The sequence below is a fragment of the Ixodes scapularis genome, unplaced genomic scaffold, assembly GCF_016920785.2.
Source record: "Ixodes scapularis isolate PalLabHiFi unplaced genomic scaffold, ASM1692078v2 PGA_scaffold8__174_contigs__length_109621045, whole genome shotgun sequence".
NCBI classification, from domain to species: domain Eukaryota; kingdom Metazoa; phylum Arthropoda; class Arachnida; order Ixodida; family Ixodidae; genus Ixodes; species Ixodes scapularis.
In genome coordinates, this window is record NW_024609883.1 from 76056912 (window position 1) to 76070327 (window position 13416).

At 45.8% G+C, this 13416-nt stretch overlaps 1 protein-coding gene across 1 annotated transcript; it reads right to left on the minus strand.

Moving 5' to 3' along the window:
* Positions 1 to 5207: 5207 nt before the first annotated feature.
* LOC115321962 lies at positions 5208 to 12338 on the minus strand. The gene is made up of 4 exons (XM_029982243.2): positions 12287 to 12338; positions 9223 to 9341; positions 9012 to 9131; positions 5208 to 5243 (listed from the first exon to the last, which is right to left on the minus strand). The coding sequence occupies exons 1-4, from the start codon at positions 12336 to 12338 to the stop codon at positions 5208 to 5210; spliced, it is 327 nt and encodes a 108-aa protein (XP_029838103.2).
* Positions 12339 to 13416: the final 1078 nt, after the last annotated feature.

Consider the following 13416-nt stretch of genomic DNA (forward strand, 5'->3'; position numbering starts at 1 on the left):
CTGGAATAACCACTTTCGCCCCCACAACGAGCATTCTTCCTCCACCGAAAGTTCCAAAATCCTCTTGGAATATGCTTCCACATCTGGTCTTACTTTCTGAGGCCATCAGGTCTGAAAGAATGTCAGTGCTTGGCTGTACATTTGGTCTTTAACTCCTGCCTCCTGCAGAGTCTTCGTGTCTACTGGGCACAAGTTTAACTGTCCCATGTAGAAACTTGTGGCATAGTCATTCACCTTTTTTCCATGTCCATTTTTTGGCGGGCGAGACAGGGCATATTTGTTGAGATTTTCTTCTGATTTCTTGCAGTTCATTGTATATTGATACGCTGACAGAAGCATTGCCAAACATTTCAATCTTGCAGCTACTATCGTTGCAATCCTTTCTTAAGCCCGAGGATGGCTACCAACGGCTTGTTGACGGTTACCCAGAGAAATTGACGTCCAAATATGTAGTAATATGGAATCTCTTTAGTCCAGAGACTATCGCTATAGCTTCCTTCTCTAGTTGAGCATAGTTATTTTCTGCTCGAGCAAGTGTCCTTGACGCGTAAGCAATGGGACGCTCTGTCTTGTCCGGGTACACATGCGCTAACACGGCTCCAACTCTAACTGTGGAAGTGTCGCAAGACAAAATCAAATGTTACTCTGAATCATAGTGAGCGGACACTGGGACTCTGCTCCACATTCCCTTGAGTTCCTGGAATCTTCTTTCACACTCTGGTTACCAGTTCCACGGCACGTCTTCATGCAGCAGAAACGTGAGCGGCTTTAGTATCGTAGACAACTTGGGTACTAAACGTTCGTAGTAGCTTACGTGTCAAAAAACGATCGTAACCCAATCGCATTTTCGGGAACCGATGCTTCCTGCACAGCCTGTACCTTTTTTATCATTGTGCTTATTCCAAAACCGCTAACTGTATGTCCCAAGTAGTCCACCTTGTCTTGCACAAACAGGCACTACTTTTTTGCTAGCCGAAGTCCGTGATCCTTCATGCGCGTTAGTACTTCATGCAGTCTCTTTAAGTACACTGTATCGTCCCTGCGGTTACCAAAACGTCGTGCAGGAACATGCAGACACCTGGAATTTCTGTCAATAGTACCTTCATTCTTTTCTGGAATATAGCAGGGACTGAGGCGATGTTACAGGGTAGACGCTTGTTTCCGTAGAGTCCCTTATGTGTGTGTATGGTGACATACTAACGAGACTTCTCATTCAACACCAGTTGCTCGTAGGCGTGTCTTAAATCCACCTTTGTGAACTTCTGCCCACCGTTCAAAGTTGAGAACAAGTCATTGGCTATTGGCGTAAAGTACTGGTCCACTTTAAGTTGTGGATTTACCATGACCTCGTAGTCGCCACATATCCGACCCCTTTTTCTCCTTTTGGAATGTTGACTGGAGGCGTTGCCCACTCACTGTAGTTTATTGGATCTATGACGTCTCTTTTTATCATATAATACAACTGTGCTTCGATTAGATTCTTGCCTGCGTAAGAAACTTTCCGGCTTTTCGAGAACTCTGGTTAAGCGTCTGGCTTCAGCTGCATATCGACTTCAACTCCTTTGAGGCACCCTGGTTCCTCTTTAAAAAGTTCGTGACACTTCGCCAGGATGCCTTCTCAGCAATGCGCATCTTTCACAGTATTCACCTGCAGTGCTTGCATCCATGTCTGGACCAGGACTTGTATCCAATTTCTTTCCCAACAGTAATCACACGACTAGTGGTAGCGTTCAGGTCTTCTGGTTGCTCGCGACATCGACATCAGCAGTACCACAAACTTTCAAGCTTTGTCCCGAGCAAGTGCGAAGCTTGGTCCTGAAAAGCTCCAGCGTACGAATCTTCAGTTTTACTTGCAGCCACTTTGGAATCACTGTCACCGTAGCACCGGTGTTCACTTCCACCTCCGGGGTCACAGTGTTAATAAAGACGCTTATCATGAAAGGTGATACAGTGAGCAATTCCGCGTTTGTCCGCAGCACCTAATATTCTTCCGTTCTCTCTTCCTTTTTAGCTCCCTTTCCTTTCTTGGCTGGTCTTTTGCGTATACCTTTTCCTGATGATTTGTCGTTTTCCCTCCTCTTTGGTGCACTCTGCTGACTTTGCGAGCTTACAGCAGGTGGCCCTTTTGTCCACGTGCGTCGAAGTCGTAGCGTTTATAGCGGGAATTTTGAGGATTGTGGTTGGTTTTTGAGACAAGGCCAGCAGGCAGCGCTTGTGGTTGCTAGTTGTTTCACTTGGTCTTCAGCGGTGGCGCGTGCATCCTTAAGAACTTTCACTTGATCCTCAGCCGCTTCCATTCCCGCTACCAATTTCACTGCTCGCGTCAGAGTGAGATTTTCAAAGGTTATACACTGCTTCTAGGCCATCGTGTAATTGAGACCACAAACAAATTGGTCGCGCAGTTGCTCCTCGTGTTTGTCTCCAAATTGACAGGTCTCCGCCAGCCGTCTTAGTTCCGTCAGATACGTAGTTGAGGGTTAACCTGATCTTTGATCCCGCATTTCAAATTTGAAGCGTTCGGCCATCACTAGCCGCTTTGGCGAATAGAATTGACTTAGGAGTTATACGAGCTCTTCATAAGTCCTCTTGCTCGATTGCTCAGGAGACAAGATATCCCGAAGTCTGGAGTAAGTTTTTTTGACCGATGGCAGTGATCAAGACAAAAATTTTCATCCGATGGATCTTTATTTTCTCTTTTTGCAACTCGAAATACTCTTGAAGGCGTTCCTCGTGCTCATCCCAGCTTGTCGCTTCCTGATAAGTTTCAATTGAAGGGGACAGGTCGTCCATGGTGCACAGTACCTGGTTCGGCAAATTCTTTATTAATACTGCGAGTTGGCTAGTTGGTGCCTATGCACGCTGGTAAATACGCCAAAAATCACAGGGAGAAAGAAAGCCTTGGTAGATCTGGTCTAGTTTGATAGCTCGTCGCCACTTTGTTGTATATCTAAGGCCATGAAGTAATCGTAGTCGTTACGAAAAAGCATTTAGTACATAAAGAAACAACTATTTACAATCAGGGCAGAGCCGTATATGTAAAGAGTTTGGCCATTTGTTGGGAAGTATGTACGGCAGACAAATGAGGAGGCGCCATTGGCCGAAAGCGGGCTGGGAGTGTTCTAGGGTGTTTTTGCAAATTGGAATGTGTCCATCCAGAAGCCGGAAATAATAACCTGGCGGTGATCGCGAGAAACAAGCCTAATACGTCCGTCGGAGTAACTCTCGGTGACTGGAAATATGGTGCACGTGATGTTTCCATCACGGTCATTACAAAGTCCCGGTGGAAGAGTGCGACTAGCGGAACGATCGACATAATCCGTACGCCAAGCGCCGAGGACCGGGAATCTGCCGTCCAAGTGGTCGCACTCTGTTCGAGCAAAACATTGTTGAGCGGCAAATTTGTTTCTTACATCTTTTTGTATGATCATGATGGAAACATCACGTGCTCTCTATTTTCGACTATGGAGGGTTACTACGCTTCAGTTTTACGCGCTTATTAAAACCATATACCAACAAATACCTTTGATTGAAACAGTTTCTCCCTATATACCACCGCTAGGATATTCTTTTATGCTTCTTGTTGGCCAAGAGAGCATGTCAAGCCCACTTTCTGCGTCTGGTGCACTCCCTGGCTCTGCCCGCGCCTCCCATTCAACAAACTTTTTGCATATATGACTCTGGATCAGGGTAATTCCGGTATCGGCAGACTGCATCGTTCGGCTAGCTCGCTTGCTCGCGTCGGTCAGCTTGAACTTGCTTCTACCTCGTCATTTTGTGTATCTACTCTTGGACTCTATAAGAACGCCCTTCCCCCAAACATCGCGACACATCATTGTTTTTAAGTTGTACAAAAACTGGCTGCAAAAATCACAATTGTTGGTTGTCTATGAATTGCAGTAGCATTCGTCATGAGACTCACGACGCAGCTCACAGTGAATACAACAATGCAACATTTTACTAAGCACTATATTTTACGGCTGGTTTATGATTGAATCATTAACGTCAGCGTGACTGCAGTGCGCCACTTGGAAATTGAGCGAGTGCTCTTCGTGTAAATGTTTAAGCTTCCGTCCCTGTGTAATCGTTTAGTGTTCAAGCTGTTTGTCCACCATCATTGCAACCTCGTGTGTCTTTCTTGTCTTGTCTATCTGTAATCCTTTAATATTAAATTTAGTGCCACTAAAAACTACGCTTCAGAGTAACGACATTTGGCCATATTGTGGTTTAAAATCATGTTTCCCAGTTATCTCAAGCTTTGTTTGAAATAACAGGAAACGTTTTTCTGCCCTCAAATGTTTTAGCAGCTCGTGACAGAGTAAAGCAATATTACATGAGCTTCCTAACACCGATTCTAATGTTAAGGAAGCCGCACTTTTTAATCAAGATAATCGGCAGTTGCGTCTGCTCTGCACAAGAACCAAGATGGTGGCGGCATCATCAATGTCGGGGTAGAGTGGTTGGGCAACGGAGTGCCGATACTCTAAGCGCAGCTCATTTAGTGCCTCTAGTTTAAGCCGTTTCACCACCGTCGTTGACCAACTAGCTCAACTCAAACCGATAATTGCCCCTTAGCTTGGGTGAAATGTGAATGTGTGCGTACTGCCGCTATGCTTGTCGTCCTCGATGTTGTCCTGTAGAGCGACGTCCAGGACGACGTCATGGAGAACCTCTAGGGCGATCTCAAGGGCGACGTCCAAGACGACATGAAGCACGCCGTCTAGGACGACATCGAGAGCGACGTCTAGCACGACGTCAAGGACGAAGTCTAGTACGACCTCTAGGACAACCTCCCGAGCGACCTGAAAGACGACGTCTGGAACGGCCTCTAGGATGACCTCTGGGCCGATCTCGAGGACGACCTCGAGGACGACCTGTAGGACGACGCGCAGCGCCGGCGAATACGGATGTGCTGCCTGTGCGGAGGAGCCGCGCCGCCACGAGGGGCCTCCGCATATGGGCGGCGCATACGCGCGCCGCTCATAGGCACGGCGCTTTAGGGATCAAAATGCGTATCGCGAAAACCGGGTGAAGTAGCTAAAGAATGCTATCACATTAAAAAGGATGCATGGCATGATAATTATAACCACGTTTTGTAAGAAATTGTAAGAAAATCTTTATTGACTACAGTTCTGTTTTTTTTAAGTCATATTAATAAAAAACCCGTTTTTCGTTGAAGTATTTGGCATCGGCCTGGATACTTGACCGCTTCATGACTCGTAGACACATTCTCCTCGGATGCATATCTGAAAAAAATTGCATCGATTTAACTTGCACAACTTAATTATTGACATCTATGTTCACAACGACAGGCTTTAATTCTAAGAAGGGCAGTCAAAAGTAATGCTTAGCTCCTTACTTTATTTTGTTTCTGTATAATTTATATCCTCTCATGGGGGGGGGGGGGGGGTTCGATCTTTGTATTTCATGTTCAATTTTTGCTGAGTTATTCAATGCAGAAGAAGCACACCTTTAATATAATATTGATGTTTTTTGGCATACTAAGACACCGCGGGAATCGTTGGCTTTACGCTAATCCCGTGGTCCAAATCGTTTGCCTGCCGAAATATCCGCTGAATTTCTAAAGTTTAATGTGCTCCTACTATTACCATCGGCCAAGTGTTCCTCTAAGTCTGACCTACCGTCGTTCTTCCGGAAAATCCTACTTCCTTTTTGGCAATTATCGTGTTATGGCTTGGAATCGTTCTGAGCATACATTGTTTATAAAAGAAGTTCTAATGTGCTAACTCGAGCAGTCGCCCATAGGTTAATTGCTTACCCATGATGCGCATGCACCTTTTTAATGCTAAATTTATTTCAATGCAGGCGAAGTGAAGATCTGCGTCACGTCACCGAATCCGTACCATATGCCGTTGTCTCCTAATCTTTGCGGGCTAGCAACTCGTCAATTTAGGGTTGGACAGTTTCCTGATACGTATCTATTGCGAGAGTATTTTTCCACTACGTTTTATATTTGTATTTCTGCATCGCGGTACAATGTGTCCATCTCTATTTTGTAAGTCTCCATTAAAATATATATATTCGGATGTATTCCTGGTACCACGATACTATGAAGTTCCCACCGCTGCCCCATAAACAGATGCTCAAGCTAAGCCTAGGGTCTCAAACTAGACCTCCAAGCGGACCGCCTTACGCACGTTCACCACTCGTTCCGTTTCGCTCCACTCCGCAAAAAAAAATAAAAAATAAAAAATAAAAATGAGGGAATTTAAAGCTTTGTTATTCTCCGACGTTAAGCGCAGCGAACGCAGCGTAGCGCAGCACGTAGATCTTTGATTGGCCGGCGAGCTGGAACTCGATATCTGTGACCAATAAGTAACTGTGTGCTCTGCGCTACGCAGTGTTTGCTATGCTCGACGTCGGAGTATAACAGAGCCTTTAGGAGGCTTGATTCTAGAGCTCCGTTTGCTATAGAAGAAGCTCGTCCCGTCACTTCATAGTATGGATTAAGCCCGCGCCCGCTGCTTTCCGCGGTGTACGCTCTACTTAGAGAGTTTTAGGAGATTGTACGCAGTCGAGAGCGGGTACAGCCGAGCTCTAGAGCTCGATCAACTATAATTTGTTCACCCTTAAGCTGAGACAAGAAGCTCCGCCTTCAGCATGAGCTCGCTGGCTTTCGCAGTTCTTTGGTTGCGCGGGCCTGCGCGTTCAAACTTGCGTTAGCAAGGGCATAAAGCTCAAGCTGAAGGTGGACCTTCTAGTGTCAACTTGAGGGTGAACGGAATATAAAAGTCTGTAAAATAGAGTTTTAGTAGATCAAACGCTGTGGAAAGCGGGCGTGCTTCGAAGTAAAGGCATGAGCTCCCGCGATAAGAGTGTAGTACCTCTATACTCCGTACACCCTTAAGCTGAGACGGCAGGCTATGCCACAACCACGAGAGCTCGAGGTCGCTGTTTTGAAGCCTTCTTCCGGAGAAGGAACACTCCCGCTATAAATGCATGTATCAAAGCCAGGAGCGCGGGCTATCTCTCACTTGTACTTTTCGCTACAGTCTCAGCTTAATTGCGAACGGAGTATAGAATACAGTCTTCTAAAAGTACCTAATCTCAGGTTCGAGCTTCCGCCAAGCCTCGTCGAAGCCGTCAGGGGTTATCCAGTCGACCCCTTCCCGCTCCCAGCGTCGACCGCCGCACCGACGCGTCCGAATTCAACTAGCGTTGCCAGGTTAAATTCAGCAGTCGGTATTCGCATTGTGGTGTCAGCTGTTTCTGGCTTCAGACTGAACGATAATGTGGGAATTCACTCAGCTGACACTTTGTTGCCATGGTTACGCTGATCATAGCAGACGAACTTAATGATGTGAAGGACACGGTGGGGTGGCGAGGTCAGGTGCGTGCAGGGTCTTCCGCCGAGCTTTTCAAGGGCGCAGCGTGAACAAAAATAGTTTAAAAAAATGACTTAACGCGGATGGCTGACGTTTCATCCTCTAATATCTTGACCAGTTTTACACAAGAAGACAGAAGCAATAACAACAACAAAAAATATGTTTTTATCTTGCAATTTGAAAAAAAAAAAAGTTTTTAACCGCAACGTGGGGCTGAATAACCGATGTGCTCACTTTTCAGTCTTTCTGTCGCTTGCCTTGCTTCTGCTTCTATAGTAACTTTCGACATTACTTGAAAATTTACGTATGCTATGACTCCGTGAGCTATTTTGGTAAAGGGTCGAAAGGCATGTGACGGCAAAAAGGGCTCTTTGGCGCTGCATTTTTACGTACTTCCCTCCGGCGTTCCGATTTGCCACTGCAGTTAATCATTTGAATCTTCATCGTGTTTTGACGAAAATACCTATAGTTGAAGTTTAAACATACCATGGGGTACACTCGCTAACCTTAGACAGATGTGGATATAAGAAATTCATGTTTGTATGAACTCTGCGAGACGCACTGTACCTCTAAATGCTTGGCAGACCCAGCAGGAGAGTAATTGCTATTTTAAGCACATGCTTTAAAACGTTTACACGGAATTTGTTTAAGGGCTTGGATCTCCGTAGAAAGCGTGAATAAAGCTATGGAAACCGCCACAAAAATGTGGGTCGAAATTCAGGAGAAATGAACTCTCTCCTGAAGCTAAAATACCAATTTTTTCTTTTGAATTAAGATCTGAAATGAAAACAAAGATGCAAAGAAATGTTGATAGGAAAGAAAGCAATCCCGAACATCACCTGACGAGAATCGAACGCAAGACACGAACATTTCAAGCCATATGCACTCAACCATCGTGCCGAGAAGAGACTTCTGAAAGGGAATCCGTCACGTCGCTACAACTTTTTTTTTCTTGTTTATGAATGTCGCCACAACAATATAGACTCATAAAACGTGCTACGTGAAGAAAGGCTCCTCGTCTCTCACGCGCTGGCAAGAAAGAACATTGGAGCTCAGTTCCCTCTTCCTCGGCGTCTGGCTTACCGCCCGGCGACTTTGCCACGCGCTATTTGAGCCGTTGTTTGTTTTATTGCAAATGACAGACCGCATAGCGCAATTTACAATTGAAATACACTGCAGGTTCTTTCAGGGTAGCACGACAAGGGTTGGAAAAGTGTGAGTAACCGCGTGACAATATCACATGACAGTCTCGCGTGCTTTGATGTAACGGAAAGGTTTCGAAAAAGCCGCAGAAGTGTGGGGAAGCTAGCAAATCCAGCATGTTCTGGGATACCGACTTCACCCGTAGGATCAAGGTAAATCAAGCATATACGTTTCTAGTAGGAATTTAGGCATTTGCATGCAGCGAAAAATCAGCCATTGCAAGAAGGGCATGCTTCGTGCAGTACGTGACAAAAATGATGGTGTACGTGTCAGCTAAGATATGAAGACGCCGAGTTTATTTTCGTTTCAATTCAAATTACATTTTCCGTGGCATACGACATAGACATTAACACGAACTTGGCTTCAGGGTAGCCAGATGGAACCGCAAAGTTTCAGAGCCGTGATTAAAATTTTGAAATTTAATGGTAGGGCATAAAATAAATGAAGTTTGGGTTTTTTACTTACCCCGCCAACATTGCTGCATGGTTCTCTGTTTGTTAGCTGTAGATAAAAAGACCCTCCACCATGTTTCCGGGCACGACGGATGTAGCAGGAAAAGTAGCACTGAGATAAGTCAAGTGCAGACTACAAAGAAAAATGTTTTACAGCTTACAAAGGACACAATATATGAAATCGTATGTCTATTGTTTCTTAAATTGTTGTTTCTTATACTCACAATAATTCTCGTGTTATGATGCTGGTAACAAAGCTCCTTCAACGTTTGAAGGAATTCTCCTTTATTCCCCACGAAGCTTGGAAGGTCTCCCTCTTCCACATCACCGTTTACCACGTCAGCTGGAAACACAATGGTAGTGCTCTCATGTGCAATTAATAAGAATTACGCCTCAAAACCGCGGTAGCCAATCAGAATCAGTGAGTGAGAACATTATCGGCTGAATCGAGTTGTATACTAAGCACATTTTCAATCTGCGTGGGTATTTGACGACGGTAGCAAATATAGGGTGTTTGAAACGCCGAGACGTCTTGTGTGCTATCCATTGTTCGTCCGTTGTCTCCGGTTTTTTTTTAAAAAAAAAGTGTAACATCAACCAGCTCACCTGCCTACCTACTCACTCTATCCTCGTTCTAAAGACAGCCGTAAAAATCGGCGACTGCGCGTAGCAACTCAATCTTCCTTTTGATTACTGTAAGAAAAGTTTATTTACAAAGTTACAAATTGAGTGCGCGCAGGCCACACTGAGAGACCCTACATTATGCTTATCTAAACACGGATGGGGGTGCAGTATGACCCTGCTCTACTCACTATGAAAAACCTATATTGCCATCGTTGAAGGAATTCCTGCTCTCTAAGCGTCTACAGTTCACTCTAACAGTAGTCCACTATCAACTCGCGCAACGTGGGAAGCATTGGGAACATGGGCCTAAAACGGCGACGCTGAATCTTGGCCCTACATCTGTACTTCCACAGGACTTAGTGTACTAGTATCCCAACCAGTTTCTCAAAGCGATTGTGTGTACGCCTTCGGAAATGGGTGCTCATCCCAAACAGTCCAGACACAAGAGTGAAGAACGTACACGCAACTACACAAATGGTGAAAACATGCTCATTTGTCTCTGGGCAAATACAGTGGGGGCAGATGTCCGTCGCGGTAACGCCCCAATGTTACAACCTGTCCCTGGTGGGCAACATTCGATACCCATACTTCCAGCCAGTGTCGGCAGCCTCGGCTGGTACGTCTGCGGTAAACATGCGATCCAAAATTACGTGGGAACTTCTTGTTTGGTGTCGGACAGATACGTCAGCCCCGCAAAGTGTTTCTCACATTCGCGACGCGGGACTCTCCCGAACGTATACAGTGGCACACTTTTCAGTCAACCGACGCTATTATCGCGACGACAGAAACAATAGAAAGAGGCAGTCTCCCCGGCAGGACACAGGTCGCCAAGCACCTGGTCGTGTGCGACGTCACAGGTGCCGTCAGACGTGACGTCACAAGGGTAAGTTTAGCGGAAACATTTTCCGCCAGGATTAGGGGAAAAATTTCTCCGCCAAATTTAGCGGCACTATTAACGTTGCGCATGACGTCACACGTAATGTCATGCGACGTCACACGCAACGTCACGTGATGTCATACATTACGCGTTTCCTATAATGATGTCACACGTGACGGTAACGTCGTGACTTTACCCTCGTGAACCACACAGGGGTCTTGATGGTAACACTGGTGATCCTCGTGAAGGTAACCCGCGTGACTTTCGTGAGGGTAACCCACGTGACCCTCGTGAGGGTAATCCTCGTAACCCTCGTGAGGGTATTCCTCGTGACCCTCGTGAGTGTAGCCCTCGTGACCCTTGTGACCCTAGTGAGGTTTAGCCTCGCTGATCTCTATAACAATTGCTGGATCGCGTTCGTTCGCTCCGCGAATGCGGCCACTGGCGGCCATCTTTTTGGTAGAGTTGTATTACCTCTAGCCAAGGTACAGCTGCTGCAGTCACTATCATCCATCCATGGCATACAGCGTTGTGGAAGTTGCGGTGGCAGGCTGATATCAGAATAGAGTGGGTGATATTTTGTGCTTGATTAAAATTGTTTGACAAAACATATTTTTGAAACCCGGCCTGAACGGAAGCCCGATCTTTGAGGACCTGTTTAAAGTTTCACTACATCGCAACACCGAGGAAAAGCAGCACAGCACGCATCGAAATTCGCATCGAAAGAGGCATGGAAAGCAGACACCGGTACGGAGTCTGCTTTCGATGCGAGCTGCCCTGCTTTCCCCCGGATCTGCGCTTTCGTAGAACTTTTGCCGGGTCCTCAAAAATGAGGCTACCGTTCACGCCGTGTTTCAAGAATCTGCTTCGTCGAACAACTTCAATCAGGCACGAAATATCACCCATGGTACAGTGTACTAGATCCACGGCTATTTTGTGGCAGCCTGCCGCCGCAGCCGCCATTGCGTTGTCCGCCATATTACTATGATGGTTAGAGATAATATAACTCCATAAAAAGATGGCCAACCGTAGCTGTATTCCCGTCTTTAGGCGGAGCTGGTCAAGCGCGATCCAGCAGATAGACATAGAGATCAGTGGTAAGCCTCGTAACCCTAGTGAGGGTAACCCTTGCAAACCTCACGAGGGTAACACTCGTGACGTTACACGTGACGACACGTGTGACGTGATTATGGGAAACGTCCTATAATGCAGCGCGCGGGTAGAGCCACGCCGACGCCGAGGACGCCGCTCAAGCAGGAAACGGGCGCCTAAGAGCTGCGCTATAAAACGGACAGCCGAACAGTAACTTTCATTTGATATGACGGTGAAGTGTTGCTTTATGCCATTTGATATGTCCCGTTTGGACAGGCCTTTAGACTACGTCGAAATGCAGTAACACTGCTTGTCCTCTATGAAGGATTCTTTATATAAACCCAGCCAAACGTCGTTCCCTTCCCTCCGGTGTACTCATTGTGTTGCCGTTTCCTTTCCGACTATGGGCAGGAGATTCAACTGTCGCGTCCCTACCGGCTGAGCGTAACACTGCACAGAAGCAGCCAATACCATCATGTATAATATGTCGATTTTTCACGCAACGTTTCGTAATATAAAAACACATTTCTATAAATATTTTTTTAAACAGGGACACGAAGTGTATTTCTCCCTAAAAGCGAAGAGTCGCGTACTTGTGTTTAAGCAATGTGCGAAGTGGAAATCGAGATAAATTTCGTCTACGCTGACATGTTTCCAAGAACACCCAAACAAAGGAGGAAAAATCGAGTATTTACCACACTGATAGGCCAGCACAAAGAGCAGAAATACGCAAGCGAGTCGAACCATGTCCTCTGTATCTCGTTCTAGAGAGGAAAAACGATATCAACAGTCAGTAAGGAAATATATAGAAAAACTAATATTGCGTCATTAATTTACCATTTCCATTTAAGTATTGGTAGCATTGGTACAGGTGGTATTGTTTTGTGTGGGTGTGTGTGCGTGTCTATGCGTGAACCTGTGTAACAAATCGCAAAGTTAGCACCATTGGGTAGGCTGTTGCATCAGTGTTTCTAGTACAATCACTTCACATTGAACTTTTTATGGTACCATCGAAGGTGTCTTGGCGCTTTTCGTTTATCTGTCTTGTTGGCCCAAAATAGAGAGGCGCGCAAACGTGATCCAGAAAAAAAAATATTGCCTTCTCCGCTTGGCTTCAGCCAAATTTGTGCATAATTATATTGGTCAATTCTGGAACGTATTTAATTTTAAATTACTTAAACCTTTAATGAAATCTTGCCAGTCGAAATAAACTTTCTCGCTAATGCCCAGAACCGGGCACCCATTAAAATCAACTCATTTTTGTTTCTCATAGCTGTTGTTAGCGGCACTCCGTACGGTGTTTCACGGTGCGCCAACATCAAGTTCGAAGCTTTTGACGAAACTGTCTTATGCAATGTGGAAGTCAAAGAGAGGAGAAAGAAACGCGTCGCGAGTGAGTAAACCCGTTTGCCAAGGAACTCCGCACTCGCAGCAGTTCTGCAGACCGAAGTGGACGATGCATGGGCCGTGATTTCTTTTTCCGTTGGAACATGGAACCAGTTGCGTCACTACACTCTAAGCCCGGTCCCACTTAGTAAGAGGGACATTTCTTCGATTTTTTCCCACTTAACTTTAAGGGGGGCGACAGACCTCTTAATATTACATGGAGATGCTCCCTCTTAATTAAGTGAGACACCACCCCTCTTAAAGTAAGCGAGGCGGCGTCTCCCTTAAATTTGAGGTCAGAGTCCCTTGGTAAGAGGGACAGTTTTTAGATATTTTCTTTCTGAAATTCGGAGGGACGGTGGCCCGCTTGAAATGCAGGGGTACAGTCCCCCTTAAGTCGGGGTCACGCTGCTTATACTTCATACAAAATACATTCTGC